We start from the raw sequence: 19,115 nt of genomic DNA, 5'->3' as shown, positions 1-19,115 counted from the left end.
TCCTAAAAATACATAAAATAATTAAACAGTACACTAAAATGTTGACTGTAATTATATTTAACAAATTAACATTTCTAATGGAATTATGCCATTGAAAATAAAGAAAAACAAAGAGAAATATTTTAAAATATGTCTAGTCAAACTATTTTAAAATTCTATTTAAAAAGTTAGTCTTTATAGCTTGTTTAGTGCAATAACAAAATTGTAAATTGTGTTATATCAAAATGACAGATTGAAAAATATAAAACAGAAGAATGCATTAAACATATTATCTGTTATAAATATTATCCCAAAAGTCAATAAATATTTTTATTTTTCAGTTAATTGTGTATAGGCATTTCGAATAAATTTATCCAATAAATTACTTAAGTACAGCCAAATGAAATATGCATAATAACATAATATTCAATAATATGTTAATACAATTTAGGCAAAGGAGGGTCAATTAATGACAACATAAATGTGCTTATTAGTCTCTAAGGTAACTTCCTAAGCAGATATTTCAAATTCTACATGATAAATATCAAGCAGGTACAATACATTACTTTTTGAATCTATAATACAATCTTGTGATATTGATGGAATTTTTTGCATAATAAATAAATAAAGAATAACTTTTTGTAATCAAAATACTTTCTCCAATTTTAAAAGCTATAAATTTATTATTATAATTATTGTATTCAGCCCATTTTTGTCATCATATACCAAATCTATGTTTTCAAGTGATGATATAGTAAAAAACTTCCGCAAAACAATGATTTCACAAGAAGACATTTAGTTAAATTATCTTGTAATATTCTATATATAAGCAAACATGCTCCATTGTTTTGTATTGTTCAAAATTTATAGTAAATAAGACAAAATTTTAATAATTTACATCAATATTCTTCAGTAGAAGAAATAATTAAAAATTAAACTACTCGTACTAAATATCAAAAACATCACTAAATTATATAAATTTTATCATTATCATTTCAAATTATCATAAAACTTCATGTTTGTATTAATAAGACAACCGATTAATGTATAAAACCAATCAAATAAGTTAGAGTATAAATTTTTGCAAATTTTAATATCTTTAAAATGATGACTATCATTATAAAATTTTCATTAGCAGCAAACAAATAAATAGCAATTTTCGACATATCTTATAAAAAAAAATATGGAGCAGAAAAGTCAATATACAAAACCTTCATGATCAAGAAAAAACATTCTAATTGATGATTTTCTCCTAAATAATGTATCAGCTATTTGTTAAACATTTATAGTATCTATCTCCTCAACATAAAAATAAGTGAATATTCTATAAAAATTTATTAAATCGTCATTAGTAAAGTTCATATTAAAATCTAATTTTAATCATTTTGTTCTTATTCAAATTCTTTTTTATTCTAAATATAATTTGATTTATTAAAATACATTTTTAATCAATTTTGAATCTGTATTTTTAAGATAATTACATTTCAAAATATTAATTTTTTTAAATCATCATCAAAATTTGTAAAACAGTTTTTAAAAGTGCAAAAATTTTAAAACAAGCACAGTATAAAAGAAGTTACATACTGAATGATTTAAAAATGGTATCTAAAAAACAAATAATAATAAATCTTATAAATTGAAAATAAAGAAAAGAATTGATTCAGAATGTTTTAGTGAATGATAAGTTCTACTTTATTAAAAGGATCACACACTCTAGTAGTGTATATATTTCAGTCTAAATAGAATATATATAAATGAAGTACACAAGTTCTCACAAAAGTAAATCAAACATAGTCAATTTATAAATTTAATTATTAAATGAATTAATCATTAAAAAAATGCATTTAGTTTAAAATATTCTAGAAAGGAGTGATAACTATTTGTTGAATAAATATGATAAATTTGATGTACTTGTAATAAACATTAATTGTGAAATAACAAGTAATAAGTATGTAGTGTAATTTCTATTTAGAAGATTTAACTTATTGCTTAACACTGTTTATTTACTATAATTAATCAATCAAAAAACTTAAAATACATACTTTTTTGTGGGAATTTCTGGTAAATCAATAGAAGTAGAATCTGCTTGCTGCTTGTCTTCAAAATGAGATGCTAACCTTTTTATCCCTCTAGTAGTTTCTGTTTGATCACCTTAAAATTTTATATAATCAAATTAATATGGTTACTTTAAACTTTTATATATAGAAAGAACAACCTGTGAAGAAAAATAAAATTATTTTCCAAATTACAACTAATGCATGAAAATTTTTATTATTTGATTACAGAGCATTTAATACAGCAATTATAATGTAATTATTATATTCTAAATCTACTAGGAAAAGCACTCTCTGAAAATGTAAAAGTTGTATGAAAATAAGTTTTACCTAATATTATTACAACTTAATACACTTTATCATTTTAATTATAAAAGTATCCTGTTTTGTAATCCGGTATTAAATATGACAACTAATAAACAAAGTCGAAAGTACATATGTTTATTCTATATAGTGACTTTTATTAAAATAAACAATTAGCAGATGATATATTCAAACTTTCAGTTGTATATATTAGATGAAGAAATTAAGTTTACATATTGTTTTCCCATTTCTAATTATAGTTCTGTTTTACCTTTGGGATTATTTGCAAAAACTTGCCTTTAACAAATTACAGCAATGTAAATGAATATTGAAATATATAATGTTGTCTGGGCAATTAAAAACTAACCAGAAAACATTTGTAGTAATAAATGTTGTTTATCTGTAGAAGAAACAATGCTAACTACAGTTGCTGGTTTATGTCAATTAGAGTATATTCAATTATACACATCACCACCTTACTCGTTTTGTAAGCTGAATTGATCAGAAGGAGAAAGGAAATTTTAGACAACATTATCTGAGAGTAACCAGAGCTTAACAAATGATCATATTTTTAAATAAATTTCAATTTTCATTTCATTTTCTGCTAGTGAAAATTAAATTTCCTACTAAATATTAGATAAACATAAAACCTATTTTTCTTAATTTATCTAACATTTTATTTTTAGTTTACATAAAGTTAAAATTTACTTTTATCATGATTGATTAAAATAATTAAAGATTTGAATTTAGAATAATTTTGTACCAAGATGAAAGTACAATAAAGTAAAGTTAAAATGTAAAAAGTATTGTATAATAAAATATAACTTTTATGGATAATTACTTTGTTTTTAATTTGATTAAAATCTCTTATTTTTTAAAATTTTATGAGATATAATAAATATTTACTAACTCAGAAACATTTAATAACATAAATGTTCAACACAAAATGCCAGATATCATCAGTTTTCAATTATAGTCTAGCTGATTTGGATATCCCTCATCTGAATGAGTAATCTCTATTGATCCAAGTCAAGCAAAATGATAACTCATGATATAAATTTTACACACTGTTCCATGCCTTACTAAGATAATAGGAGAATGAAAAAATCAATAAATTCAACTATAAATTGATGTTTTTATTCTGTCTACAGATAAGGCAATTAACAGATCATGAATAACTATTTAAAAAACTATAAGCAAAAATATGTATATAAAGTTAAGATAACTTTTTAGAAAGCATTTAAAAAAAACTACAAAACAAAAACTTTAACTTCTTTAAAATGTATTCAAAACTTTCATAAATATTTTCTATTAATAAATATTACAAATGAAAATAGAAATTTTTAATATTCATATTTTTAATAACATCAATTGTCCATACATTAAAATATATGGCATAAAAATAAATTCATGCTAATGGTTTCTAATTTAAATAATTTTTTCAGAAATTTCTCTAAACATCTTTTATAAAAAGTTATTGTCAACACATTATTGCTATTATTAAGACATTTTCAAAACTTGAAATTGAATTTAATTTTCATTTATCATTTGCAATTTCATTTCAATCATTTTAAGATAAATAGAATAACAATGTCTTATTTAGCTAGATTGCTCATTCCACTGTTGGTTATTGTAGCATATTCATGTTAAAATCAAGAGAGATAGGTCATGAACATTATTGATTATTAAATCAGGGAAAACATTTTTTAAATTAAAATTAAAATTTTCATTAGATTTTAATGCAAGTAAAAATTTAATTAAAAAGATAAAATGTTTTTTAATTTTGGAAAAATCTATTTAAAATAAATGACTTCTAAAAAATAAATATAAAATTAATAATTATTAATGACCTCTACTGACATTCAAAATAATTTAAATAATGTTCAGTGAGTAATTTCAATTTCATTTTTATATATTAAAAGAAATTATTTTTCTTAAATAATGAAATATTTTAAAAGACAGAAAAATATAAACCTTACTTATATTTTTTTTTATCTAAGTTACAATAAAAAAATTGATGAGCAATAACATTATTATTTGAATTACTGCAAATCTGTAACTAACAAGCAAATTTATATTGAAGAAGATGCTTGATCAACAACATTTATTTAGGCAGCAGAAATATTTTTTCTGCTCAAACAACTTTCTGTAATCTGTTTACCACACAAATGCAGAAATTTTCTAAATGACCATTGCAAACCATTTATCTACTAAATGCATTTGTCCCTCATTAACCAACCACCCCATTCAGTGCAACTCACCACTCTTTTAAAACTTTAAATCAAGCACACGGTTCCCGTCGTCGTAACTTATCGTCAGGGCAACTTAAAATAACACCACAATCGTGCACTATATCACACCAATGGTTATTAGTCAGACATAATTTTCTAGCCCGCCACTGGATTATGAACACCATAATTTCTTCTTGATCGCATTCATAACTCACTGGAGGTGCCATATATCAATAAAACAGAAAAAGGAGGGGGAAATTTTATTATGCAGTGCACACATCATCATTCCCGACTAAAGATGAAAGCCAATTAAATTTCTCCCTTCAGAGACTATCTCATAAAACTTCACATTTAAAATACGACTAATTCTATTTTCTCTCTCAGTGCATGCAGATAACGTGCGGTGGTAATTTGCTGTCTATGTTTCCTTGAAAACTCTCTAATGTTGTTAACTAGTCTAACCTGCTCCACAGCAGCCTCGTGATTTGATTTAATTTAATTCAATTCAGTTCAATTCAATTCTTCCTCCATCCCCCCCTCCATAATGTGAGGATAAAAATAGCGGCTGCATCGCTTCTGCTCTCCACTCGGTGATCAACCAACCTGCAAGCTGATAATACAGCCTTTGGTCGTACAAGTTTGTGTGACAGAATTCATCTGTGAAAGATTTTCAACAGAGACTTGTTTGAGCATCAACTATTAAGTCAGACTGACACAAGTCAGTAACAGTGCACCACAGCAAGGCTTGATGAAGTAAGTTGTTTTGTTCATTAATTTACTTTTACAATGTCAACAATTAAGACATGATACATGACAATGATAACTGAAGATTTAATATCAGTAACTTAGTAAAATAAATCTGAGCACGATTTTTTCTCCAATTCATCTTACTTTTATATTTAATTAATGACGACAAATTATAAGAGATTAATAATAAATTTTTTTAATTAACAACTTTTTATTGAAATTTTTAAATATACTCGGATAAAATAATACTTGTAACTTACACAATTGCAATTGAATATTTGTTTATTTACTAAAATTAAAAATTATACTTTTTAACACTAATAACTGTATGTATTAACAACTGCTCCACGAGAATGAATAAATAAATAAATTTTTAAAAATTAATTTTCAACTATTTCTCAAAAAATTTATTATATTTTAACCTTTAAAAAATAAATTTACTACTGTAATGGATTATATAAAAATTTATATGTTATTTTTCGTATAATATTAACTATTCTTTTCAGACACAAAATTAAATTCTGAGAATTCTTATTGACATAAAGAATAAACATTACTGTTATTCAAATCATTAACAGTTGTCTTTTTCCTTAGAGAAACATATAAGATATTCATGGACAAGTTACACCTCTAAGCTATTAATCACAACTGCTTCAGCAATTGCCATCAACTTTGACAGCCATCTCATTAACCTTCCATTTACAAATGATAAAAATATATTGAAGACACACCTAAGTTCCGGCCATTTGATGTTCAGTGTATTTTGCATTGCAAGCTTTAACTCATTATCATATTATTCTCTGAGCAGATATCAGATTTAAAAAGCTTAAAATTACATGGTTGATCAGGAACATCTCCATTAGAACCATGCAATTTTGAACTATATATTGTAGATGGATAATGTAATGACCAAAAACTAAATATTACATTTTGCACATATAAGTAAATCCAATTTACAGAAATACAACAACATATTCAGAATGAAAAAACTTAATAAATAATGCTTACAATGTGAAGTGGTACTTGATGCAGATTGAGGTATTGTTTGAATCAGTTTTTCTTCTTCTGCTTCTGATGATGAAAATATACTTGTCCCTAATTATAAAAACATTTCTCGTAACATATACTAAATTTTTATAATTATTTTTTATAAGAAAAAATATATATGTAATCACCAAATAAAAATAAGTATGCATTAACAAAAGAAAAATTTATTTGAAATAAAGTTCTATACCAAAGTTTAAAAATTCAAATTTGTGGAATAGCAGGTAGTTATGTTTTCTTCAACAGATTTGATAGTCCAAATGAAATAGGAATGACGATAGATGATCTACAATAAGAAGTTATATAAACTAAACACACATTTTCATCTCTGCCTCTTCCATCATTTATCAAAATGACAATTTGGAACTTATCTTATTGACAAAATGTATGATTACAACTTTTTATATCTTTCTTATTTGCAACATAGGAAATATAAATTTTCTGTAAGCTTACCTTGTAAAATATTTAATATTCTTTTTTGTGACATCAATTGAAGGTGATGTAGACATAAATGCTTTAATTCAGACACAGAATAATTCTAGAGATTTAAAAAAATTTAATCTATTGATAAATCTCATTAAATCAGACTTTAAAATGTTTACATTTTTAAATAAATCTTAAATAAAGTAACCACTTTTCATATTGACAATTTGATTAACACTTAAAATAATTTTGTTTTAATTATATTGAATTAAAATATTTTCTGAAATCATTTAAACAAAAAAAGTTATTTATAACTAAATATAAGCCTACTGTATAATAATTTTAATTTAAGTAAATTATTAGTAAAAAGTAATATATTAAAATGTTTATGTTGAAAACAAATTAAAATGATTATTTTTGTAAATAAAATCAATTAAATTCATTCAGATTTTTTGATAATTAAAAACTAAAATTTTATTTCTACAGTAATTACTAAGTTTTCTTTAATAAATAATATAACTTAAAATTAGACTGTTTAATCAAATACCTATTCTTCTTTCAAATAATTTAATAATTATCTATCAAAATTTAAAAAAATAAAAAACTTAACAAACAAATGTATTTATCAACAAGAAAATTAAAAATTAATTTTTAAATAATTAAGTTAGATTTTTTTCATTAAAGTATATAATCAATCATTAGTAGTTCATGAATTATTAACTACATATATTTTTAAACAAAATTTCAATATATAATATTTATTTTAAAATATTTATATTATTAAACAAGATTAATTAATTAAAAGAATACAATTTATTTACCCATTTAATTTAAAAAAACATAAATTAACTTATTAATTAAATTATAACAACAAACATCACAAATGTAAATGTTAAAAATATTTTTTCTTTACTGTTTAATTGGTTCAATAATAATAAAAATAAAATTCTAACTTGATCGTACACAGTGTTTTTTAAATCATTTTAAAATTACTTTCCTTTTTGTATTTGATTAGATTTTTGTTTGCTTACTTTTTTGTTTCCATTGGAACAGTTAAAAAAATATCAATGTTTTTGTGTTTTTAAAAATATTGTATATACTTGGTTAACATGAATAATAAATATAATGAAGCTATGTTGAAAATCACATATCAAAGCAATTTCTTCCAACTTAAATCAAGCTAAAAGAAACTTTTGTATGTCATCATAAGTCTACATAAATAATTTGAATAAATCTAGTTTACAAAAAATTAATAAATAAGTAGAAAAAGGCAACTATTCAATATTATCTAAATAACTTTTGTAAAAACACTCATTTTTTTGGGATGCATTATCAAAATTAAGTTTTAAATAAATAAACAAATGAATTAGACTAATAATATGTAATATAACAGAAAAACTTTACATAAAAATATACCTTAAAAGTAAATTCTCACAATAATTATTGTATTAGAGTTCGAAATTTCAAAATAAACTAAATTTATCAATCCTATAAATACAAAATATGTAATGCAATGAATTAAAAAGTTATCTATTAACAAGCACATAAGTAAAAATAAGTCAATATTTAAAATGTATTTTATATTAAATTCTTTAAGTTTAAATAATATTTAAATAAAAATAATAATTAAAATTACTGCTTAAAAAATTTACTGAATATATTTTTTAAAATATTCACTCTAAAAAAACTCACCTTTAAACATGGTGGTAAAAGTGCTTTTAAATCATTGCTTTTGATAACACTAAATAATTGATTTACCAATTCTTCTTTATTATTAATATAATGACCAATGGAATAAAGTTCCTTATTTAGATCCATTTCATCATCATCTTTGTCACATTTCTGAAAATTAATTTCATAAACAACTTATAATATCATATACAAATTTTAACTGAAAAGTTCTAAGTATCAGGAGAGATAAAATCACTTTTAATCAATTTTGAAACAGCATTGTTCATCTGACAGAGAATGTACGATTTGCAAATTGAATACAGATGGGAGCCAATAATTAATTCAACATAAAGCTCATTACTACAATATCTCTATTGATATCTATTGTCTCTTTTCATTGAGAATCAAATTAAATATAACACTAAATTTTAATGTTTTATATGAACTTTTTTATTTATAAATATTAAAAAACAATGTTAAATCAATTTTAAAATCTTATATAAAATACTGAAAAAAATAAAACAAATTTCATTCAATATTTAAGATAACATAAATTGTACAAAAAATTACTAAAACTTTTATTAATGTTTAATTTGATAGCAAATATTAAAATAGTACAGTTAGCAAAAAGTAAATGATAAAAAAATAAGCAATTATTTTTAATGACTTCTTACATCTTACAATTTATTTCAAACAGCATTTTATAAGTTTTGAATCATTCCAAGATGTGAAATATATCTATCCTGATTTAAGTATTAATAATTTTTCAGAATTTGTCTTAATTTTGATGGCAACCTTTACTAGAAGACAATAAAATGATGTGACAGTATTATGAAAAGCTGAAAAGATGTCTTATCAGGAAACATCTTTTAAATCTCATGGGAAGGGGGAGAAAATATAAGGATAAGGAGGGTCTATTCTACATCTACGAGATAACTTTCTCCAACATCTACAACTAACAAGATTTCTGAAGACAGCTTAAATTAAATTACATTCTTTCTAGAACACTATTGACTCCAAAGTGGATCAAGTATTATTTGTGGCTTCATTGAATCCAAATACAATTAGGGTTAAAAATATTCACTTCTAGTATAATCTTAAGAAGTCATCTTAAACAAGTAAATTATTTCAAAGTTAATTAGGTAATGGTGCCAATGAAAAAACTGAAGTGAATAAGATTTCGAAAAATGTTTATGCAAAACAGATATACACTAAGGAAAAACTGCATATAAAATACATACATTTTAAATAATTATGAAAACTTATAATACATAAAACTTCTAAATATTAAAAGTTTTAGTATGCATTATTTAAATTTTAAAATGTTATGATCATGTTTGAAAGATAAATAAAAATAATTTGCTTGATTACTACTTATTGCTAATGAGAATAAATGATTTTGAATTGCATATTTGATAATAAACTAATATTTGCTCATGATAACTATACATTTTCAATTTAACTATAAGCTTATAAACATGTTTAAGAAAGTTTGTAATAGAGAAGCATTACATCTTAATAAATCACTATAGATTACAGTATTACATTATAGACAACAATACATTAAATTAATAAATATTTCCATTATAAAATTAATAATTAAAGTTTAAAAAAGTATGTTTCTTACTAAATGTTCATCAACAGATGTTTTCTGTGAATGTTTAGTATTTTCTTTATCTTTGGCGTTTTTCTTTTCTTTGCTGGCAATCTTAGATACACCAGTAGAGGCTTTGGACTCTTTCATTATCTGCAAAATAAAATACATAATATCATATTTTGGTAGTCAACAATGCAATTTTCATCTACGCACTTTGTAAGAAGTCTCAAAAATTGAGAATACATCACAGGGTCAAGAGAATAAAGAGAATTTCAAAATTTCTATCTCATGTACAGATCAAATTATAAAGTTTGTAATTTAGAAATGGATTCTATCAAGTTATTAATTTTTATTTGATAAAGTATGAAAAAACAATAAAATCTCATAAAATGAAAGTAGTAAATTTGATGATTAAATATATAGTAGAAAGAAAAGATAACAAATCTAAACTAAGAGTCATATTTGAGAGGGATTTTTAATACAACTAGTCTACTGCAAAGTTGAACTGCATTGCATATCACTTCATCACTTACTCTTCTTCACGCTATCTAGAACAAGTTTTATGACCCATTACAAGAATCTTGCATTAAAGTAGAAACCTCCATTACTGTGATTGAATAATAAGTTATATTTAATTAATCACATTGAAAAGAAAAGTTATCACATCCTACAGAACATGCAACTCCCTTAATGACACCATCAAAATATTGACAGTTGCTTCATTTTTACTATATATTACAATTTCAATCTTTGATATAAAATTAAAGTACACACAAAAAAAAATTTAATTATGTTAACATAACTTATTTATTTATTTATCACACATAAATTTGGTTAATATAAACATATTTTAACAGAAAATTACAGGTAATTCAGATTTCAATTGCAATTATATACATCAGTAATATTTACACATGCTTTTATTTAAACCAGTGATGGAATATTTTTTAAAAAAATAAAATTTTATGAAAAATAATTTAATTAAAAATTAATTATTTTTCTTAAAATTTTATTTCTAGAAACAATTTTTTTTACAGTATTTATATTTAATATAATGTACAATTTTTCATTTATTTTAGCATATCTTATTACATTAAAGAAATATAATAAATTAAATATTACTTTTAAACTTAATTTTTTCTAATAAAATATTAATTCTTTATTGCTATATTTATAGAAGAATTAATAAATTAAAAAGTTTGTTTTTAAACAAGAACTTTGAACTGTATTTTATATATAATTAAAATATTGTAATGTTTACACTTCACTTGAATTGCATAATATATTAAATGTCTTCAACTTATCAAGATTTATAAATGCTGATTAGATATCTTTAACCTCATTTTAGATATAAATTAATAGATAAAAGTTTACAAAATAAGATTTAATATAAGGTTTTCGTTTAAAATTTTTATCCACTTTAAATATAATAATAATTGAAAATTTAAGATTACTTAATTTTTCCAATTTTAAATTATTTTAAAAATTTTTTCATTTTGTTTCAGGAAAAAACAGTAATATTTATCAACAATTAGCATGTAAGTATACAAATAACATAATAAAATTAAATATAAATTATAAAATTTCTTATGTCTGTTTTTACACATATCTTGATTTGTTATATTAGAATTTGGAGAAGTAAATATTTTTTGTGTTATTCACAATTTTTTCTATTTCCAAATAATGCAATCTAATTGTCTGTAAAATAAATTACCTAAAAATAACAACTATTAAAAGTAAAGGTTAATGTACAATGCTAATTTAATAGCTTAACACAATTAATTTAAAAGTTATGTAATTTATTGATTAACATTAAATTAATTTTAAACCATAGGCCTATAATAATATGAAGGCATAATAATCTGAAGATATATAATAAAAATTGTTTTATTTAATAATATTAAATTTACTTAAAAGTGCTTTATCATCATCAATCAAAGCATATGTCATTTAAAAAAAAAACTGTTGCTTTTTTAATATATCTTTTATTATGGAAAATTTGTTATTAATTGGTTTCCTTAACAATAAAAAATAAATGTTTAAAATAAGTATATAATTTCAAATAATTTTTTACAAAAACTAAAATATAATAACATCATTTTAAGTTTATTTCTGTTTTTCTAAGCTATGTTATATTAAATCATTTGAATTTAAAAGTTAATAATAATAATCTGTAAAACCTCAACTACATACTCAAACAACTAAGTACAGTATACATACATACATACATACATACATACATATATATATATATATATATATATATATAAATTAAAATATAATGATTCTATTTTATGATTTTAATTATTTATTATTAAAAAAATTAAGAGTAATTATGAATCATAATCATACTTGAATAAACAAACACTTTTAATACACTTATAAAAATAATTTTCAATGATAAAAGTTTGTAATTAATAAATTGATTTTATTTATAATTTCAAAATGTAATTTAAAATTATTGTGTAGACTTATTAAATAATTTAACAAAACATTATTAAACTACTTAATAGAAGTATTACAATTTTAAAATAAATGTAAAACTTTTTAAATGTATTTGTATAAAAGAAATACACAAGTTTTATTCTATCATTCAAATAAATTTTCGAAATTGAATAGTTATAAAAATAAAAATACTGTCAAATCCAACTACAACCTTCAATGTTCAACAGTTTTAATTTTATATGACAACCTGTAATCAAAAGCCATTTGCATCAAATATTTATTATCCTAACTAGAAATTATCTGTGTTATAATGATTAAGAATTCTTTTCAGGTAGCTCGAATAGTTATATACATTAAACAAAATATATACAAAGTTAAAATCTCATCAAAACTACACACAATAAAAAAAATATTAAATATCATAATATTAAATTTAAAGAAATAAGTAATAAGTATATAGAAAATTTAGATACTGTATATATATATATATTTACTTTGAATTCAATTAAATTGTATTAAAAAGGGAAAATGTAAAAATTATGCTTTGTAAAATTATGAAAGAAGCAAAATCAACAATTTCATAATTTTCAGATATACTAATTTGAAATTTTAATGTTTTATAATAAATCATTTTTCTTTACTTATAAACACCAAACAAGATAGTTTTTTGTTCTTTTTTTATTTTTCCATTAATTCAAACAGTTTCTAATAAACTGAAAAGAAAAAAAAGGCTATTTAGAACACACAGAACAATTTATAGGCCCAGAAAATGATTAAAAACATTTAGACGAGACAAAATGTTTTAGATCATTGAAACAAACAATTTTTAAATATACTCATTCGGATGAAAATAAATTACATGTACTTTTAAGTTGCAAATATAATTAATTACATTTCAATGATAAATATGTTTAAGACATGCTTTCAATGAAAGTGGTTAAAAATGTTTAGAAAATTTATTTTTCTTGCATTTTTTTAAGTAATAAATCGAAAATCTGTTATAAATGTACGCTGAAATAAATTTGGAAAATAAATATAGAAATTGACAAAATTTCAGATAATATTTGAAGAGAGAAGTTGTTCACACTTATTTTCCCGTTATAAATATTGTCGCAGAAACGCATAAATCGCCCTTCTTTTACAACTATAGAAATTGACATCTATCATTGTTATGGACACAACTGGAAGACGGGAAAGAGAAATGCCTTACCTGTTTTTAATTCTCTCATTTATATCTTCCTTATTTTAATTCTAAATATAATATCATGATGAGAAAAATAAGGCAGAACTTTAGCCCTAATCATAACCTAAAACCTACCAGGACCGACCTGGTAGCCCTGCCCTCTAGTGGCACGAAATTCAAACATATCCATCGCCATCTTTGAATCGACACTTCGGGATTTATTACTTTCTTGCCACACTTTTGTACTGATAAAAGATTTTCGTCGGGATTGGCACCGGTTTAAAATTAGCATTAGTTAACCGTAAACTGAACGAATAGGCTGTAACTGGACGGGGAGAGCGTTTGCCGCGAAATTCCCGGGAAAACGTTAATTACATAATAATATAGGAATATATAGGTACGCGTAATTCAAAGAAAGTTACACAGTATATGGTTTGTAGCTAAATCTGTTCGATCACTTCTTTAAAATGCTGACTTTTTACTTTTGACAAGTCAATGTAGCGTCTTTCTTTACTTTCTTTTACCGAAAATCACCGGACTGTGGCCACGAAATGGTGGATATCGATCCAGTCCCGTGTCGAGTCGAGACTCTGCTAATGAAACGATCGGGTTATTTAATTTTGTGGCGAAAGCTTTTTTCCTTTCTCTTCTCTCGCTCTTTTTTTCTCCCTTCTTACGTTCTCCTCACTCATTCGCTTCTCTTTTCCGAGGCTGGTGGACTGCAGGAGGCGTCTCGTAGCCGGAAGAATAACCAGCTTCCGTGTTTCCGAGTAGGGTAATAAAGCACTGAGAATTCATTTCACTACCGCCTTTTTGATTTAGTTTCATTTTAATTAAATTACCCGTTTTAATAGAGCCAGCTGTAGCGGGAAGAGTCTCGACCGTACGAAGGGGGAACAGAAATGAATTTAAAAAAATAATAAAAAAATCCAGCGCGCGCACACACACACAGTTAGGCTATATTGTTTCGTGTTTATCGCCAGGCTACAGAGAATGAAGTTTCAAAACAAGAAAAATGAATGACGACGAAATGAAAAGAAATAGAGATAAGAAAACGATAATTAGTAAGTTTGAGAAAAGAATTGTGAGAAAAGAAACCTAACTTGTCATGTTTCTCTTCTAATAGTGATTTGTTAGCGTATTTGTAATTGATGTGTACTACATGACGAAAATTCCAAATGCATAAACTAAGATAAAATAATCGATATAATAAAAAAAAGCGTTGTTATAAATCCTGATTTAGTTTCAATCAAGCTTTTTTCCCTGCTATTTTTCAATTTGGTCTTTTCAAATATCGATTCAATAGAAATTTTAATTAATCCACGCATCAAAATACCAATATAGTTACAATTTCTGATTATTACTGAGTATATGCGAGTTATATTTTCGAGTATAATTTGAGTAATCTTTCTTCTTTTTACAATAGACCTATTTGATTTAAGTAAACGGTAAGTTTCATAATCGTTTTGCAATAATATCAAGTTTTTCTAATATTGGATCTCAGATTAAAGTTACATAACCACTGACTTTTTCTTTGTCCGTCGCAGAGGTAATGAAATTCCAGTTTGCTATTCTATTGTTTTTAGCAGACAGGAATATTTTGAGATCGTTAAATACAATTATTTTCATAAATATGTTTATGAAAATGAATTAAAATTATGTTACGAACACTATTTTAATCTACGATAGTAATTTAAATAAATTTTTAAACTTTTTAAGTTTAAATTTTCAACTGTTTGCAACTTCGCGTATGGCATCTTCGCGGTGATTACAAAACAATTTCAGAAAAAAAATTAGTGTGGAATTTTTAAATAATTTAAATGAAAAATCTGTTTAAATATGATCAATGCTTGCTTATTTGCAAATATCGGATACGAATTAAAATAATCAGATATAAAATAGTATTAAGATAAGTTTTACTTTAAAAAGCTTTCATATATTATTAAAATAATTCTTAAGATTCACTACTGGTAAACTAGTCGAGTTGAATACCTTCAAAAATAATAATAAATTTAACAAAATTCTAAAGCATGCGCTTATATAAACGAATAGCAAGATTTAAGTTTCTTTTACATAAACCATGGATTAAAATTTCCTGCAGACATACGATATCGAATTTAGGACTATAAATAGATCTAAGCACTGTAGTGTACATTATATAAACTTATCTAAAATTATTATATGCTAATTCGTCTATTAAATTCAGTATTATTATCCTAGAAATATGTCAATTCAAAATAAACTAAAATCAAACTAACGTATAATTAAAGTTATTGATCATTAAAATATTAAAGATATATTCAAAAAATTGGCTTTTCCTATTTCCTTCTCTAGGGATTGTTTTCTACGCGTGTTAAATTAAAATTTGTAATTATTTGATTCAAAATAGCCAGACTTAGAGACAGATAGTAAAAAATAAATATCGTTTTTATAAACATATATTGAAAATATTCTATTGTTTCTAGAATCGTTTATTCTATAAAGCTTTCACAAACTTAAAACCCATGATAACAACGGGAGGAATTCTTACGCGGAAAGATTTATAGCACTTAAAATTTATTCAAAATTGATTTATTGCGATAAAGAATTTTAATTTACTTCGATAGCACGATTATTATTGAAAACATTGAATGATTAATTTGCAATAGTTTCATAAGCCTAGATCACATATTATTTATAGTTGGTAAAGCTAAAAACAATAACAGTTTAAAAATGACATTTGTTTATTTTCCTTCGTAAGTTGACTTAAACTCTAAGACGATTTTTTCACTTGGGTTTCAGTGCGAGACAAACAACGGAAAGTACATAATTCGGCACGCATCCGGAACCGTTCGAAATGCTTCCGATTAACGGATCTCGAGTAACAAAGAGAACGAAATGATCAATAATCCTGACAACATAAACCTAATTAAATCAATTGTAAATATTGTTTTAATCGTTTTCTTATTTTACAGCGAAGGCCCACTTATCTTATTATTGCTATAGGATAGATGACTATTGGGCGAGTAAACAAGGTAATGCGTGCCCGACCTTTTCACTCCATCAAAACAACAACGTTGATTACGATAAGTCGACTGCGTGACGGAAGTAGCTCGTTACGTCACGCGAGAGTTAACCAATGGGGTGAGACGTAAAGGGGTGGGGAAATTTGTTCGCGTGTGGTACTACGCCTTGTCTTCGAAACCCAGAAGCCCAAACAGTGCACTCTCGATATACATACCGGGGAAGGAGTGGAAGCGCGCACAAATACAGAAGGTCACGCAACAGTCTAACAGGAGGTCAGTGGCACGATCTACCACATCATTTAAAGGCACGCGCCTTACTCATTCAAAGCGCTCTGGCAGCCGCAGGCTAATCGATCAAGGATTAGTATCATTTAGTCTAAGTAGATAGACTTAACTAATAATTGCAAATCACATAAAACGCATTTATTACTATTACAAAAACATTGAATTAATCTTTTTTTTATACGGTCATCAATCCAAAATAAATAGCGATTGCCATTATAATTTTTTCCGTTTAGTGGCAAAATGGGTACTAACGGTAATGATTTCAAATCGACCGTTTCGTGATTTAATTGCAATTTGACCGCTAGTTGTAAAATTAGAATACTAAATTACTTTAAAATAAATTGCCTTTTGCTATTGATTGGAATTTCGGTCGCGCTACCAATCAATTTTTTCCAAGAAAACCACATTCATAAACAAAAAAAAGGGCAGAGAGGGGGGATTAAGTCCGAAAAACTTTAATATTTTAAAAGTTAAGGTGGATATTTCTCGGAAAAGCTGCATTGTAAAATAATAGTTAAACTATAAGCGTTCCATCGAGTTTATTGGAAAAATAAATTATTATATTGGTTTGTCGTGCCGCCGGTTGATATCCGAGAAACATTTCGGCCCTACATGATAAATTACTATAATTTCAAAATATCGTTTATCATAAACCATCGAGTCATAATGCAATTAATAATTAATTAAGAAGGTTTCTAATATCAGTAATAACTTACTGTAAGTGCTCGTTCGATTCTAGAGATGCGATAGTCTACAGACTATAGTCTTATCAACCGTAAAGAAGCAAAACGCGGCTAAATTTATCTTTTGTGTAAAATAATTATAATACAAGAGAGCGACAAGCCTTCACATATTGGATGAATATAATTAACTTAAGGTAGGTCACCATCATACACCGTTCCGAAACTCTCGACTTTTACTTCTTAATCTTTTACTTTCTGAAACAAACGCTCGAAATTCCTTATTTTTTTTCAAAAACAAAATAATTTCAGATATTTTAAGTTTGAAAGAATTTTAAACGATCTGTAGACGACATCTTTTTAATGCTACTGGTCAATAATAATAATAATAATATAAAAATGAAAAGGTAATTATTATGTTTTACAAATTATTTCATTTCAAAAAAGTAATGAATACCGAAAACAAAAGTTTCAACTCCGATAATCTATTAATATTATCTGGCAGTTCTGTATATGTTGATATCAACATTTTGAACATATATTTTTCATTGTTATTTATAAAATTTAAATAAATTTTTAAAAATTAATTTAGGAAGTTAACAATATTCATAAATTCGAAATCATTTACATATTTCTAATGATATATTATCCATTTATTCAAATGACGATATTTAATATTTCAAATTACTATTCTATTGTTATAAATTTAATACCAATAATGAATATATGCTTTACTTATAGAAATTATTTTAAATTTATACATTATAATAGGTAATTAAGTGTAATAAAATTATACAAATTAAAATCATATATTCGAAACTTTTTATAAATGTACGCAGTGATCAGTTTAAATATTTCTAGATAGGCCTGTATAGAAATATATATATATATTGGCCTATATATAAAGTTAAAATAAATGTAGACTTATAAGCAATTTTAAGAGTTTTTTTATTTTAATTTCCGCTATAATTTCCGAAAATAATTTTATTGATACATCTTATCAGTTGATAGATATTTACTTCATAGTTTAATAGATAGGTTTACACCACTATACCATGCGTTCATTACATTGAGACTAATTACTATTTAACAGGACAACGCCATTTTGATTTTAAATTATCTTATCACACACACTCCCTTATTACAATTAAACAATTTAGAGAGAAGTTGCGCTTCTTCATTTATACAACTTCTTGGAGAAACAATATGTTTATGAACTATATTTAACATTTAGAAAAATCTAATAGAAATACTTCGGATATTAAAAATTCTCAAACAATACATGCGACATATCGTTGAATTTATAAAAATTATCAATCTAAATCTTTCAGAATATATAATTAACTATAACAAATATTCCAGAAATCACTACCGAATTCCAATGAAAAAATTGCATTGAATTATAGAGTCAGTTGTACTATTTGATCTAAATTTATTCAGGCAGAAATGTAAAAAATAAACATATTTT

General features: G+C 24.2%; 1 protein-coding gene across 5 annotated transcripts in view; it reads right to left on the bottom strand.

Annotated features, from left to right (window-relative positions):
- The window catches only part of LOC136982804 (caspase activity and apoptosis inhibitor 1-like), a 145,759-nt gene that overhangs the window by 39,933 nt on the left and 86,711 nt on the right, over window positions 1-19,115 (bottom strand). For 4 of the 5 annotated variants that reach the window (XM_067279327.1, XM_067279329.1, XM_067279328.1 and 1 more), the window contains 5 exons: window positions 10,080-10,199; window positions 8,474-8,623; window positions 6,812-6,896; window positions 6,323-6,409; window positions 2,022-2,130 (listed from right to left, as the gene is read on the bottom strand). In XM_067279327.1, coding sequence (XP_067135428.1) covers window positions 2,022-2,130; window positions 6,323-6,409; window positions 6,812-6,896; window positions 8,474-8,623; window positions 10,080-10,196 — 548 coding nt within the window. In that variant the 5' untranslated portion in view covers window positions 10,197-10,199. Of the gene's footprint in view, window positions 1-2,021; window positions 2,131-6,322; window positions 6,410-6,811; window positions 6,897-8,473; window positions 8,624-10,079; window positions 10,200-13,704; window positions 13,850-19,115 lie in introns of those variants that run through there. The other variant, XM_067279330.1, reaches the window with a different exon arrangement.

This window comes from Centruroides vittatus, unplaced genomic scaffold (genome assembly GCF_030686945.1).
Source record: "Centruroides vittatus isolate TY-2023 unplaced genomic scaffold, ASM3068694v2 contig_863, whole genome shotgun sequence".
Lineage (NCBI taxonomy): Eukaryota > Metazoa > Arthropoda > Arachnida > Scorpiones > Buthidae > Centruroides > Centruroides vittatus.
This window is presented reverse-complemented; position numbering and strand designations above follow the sequence as displayed.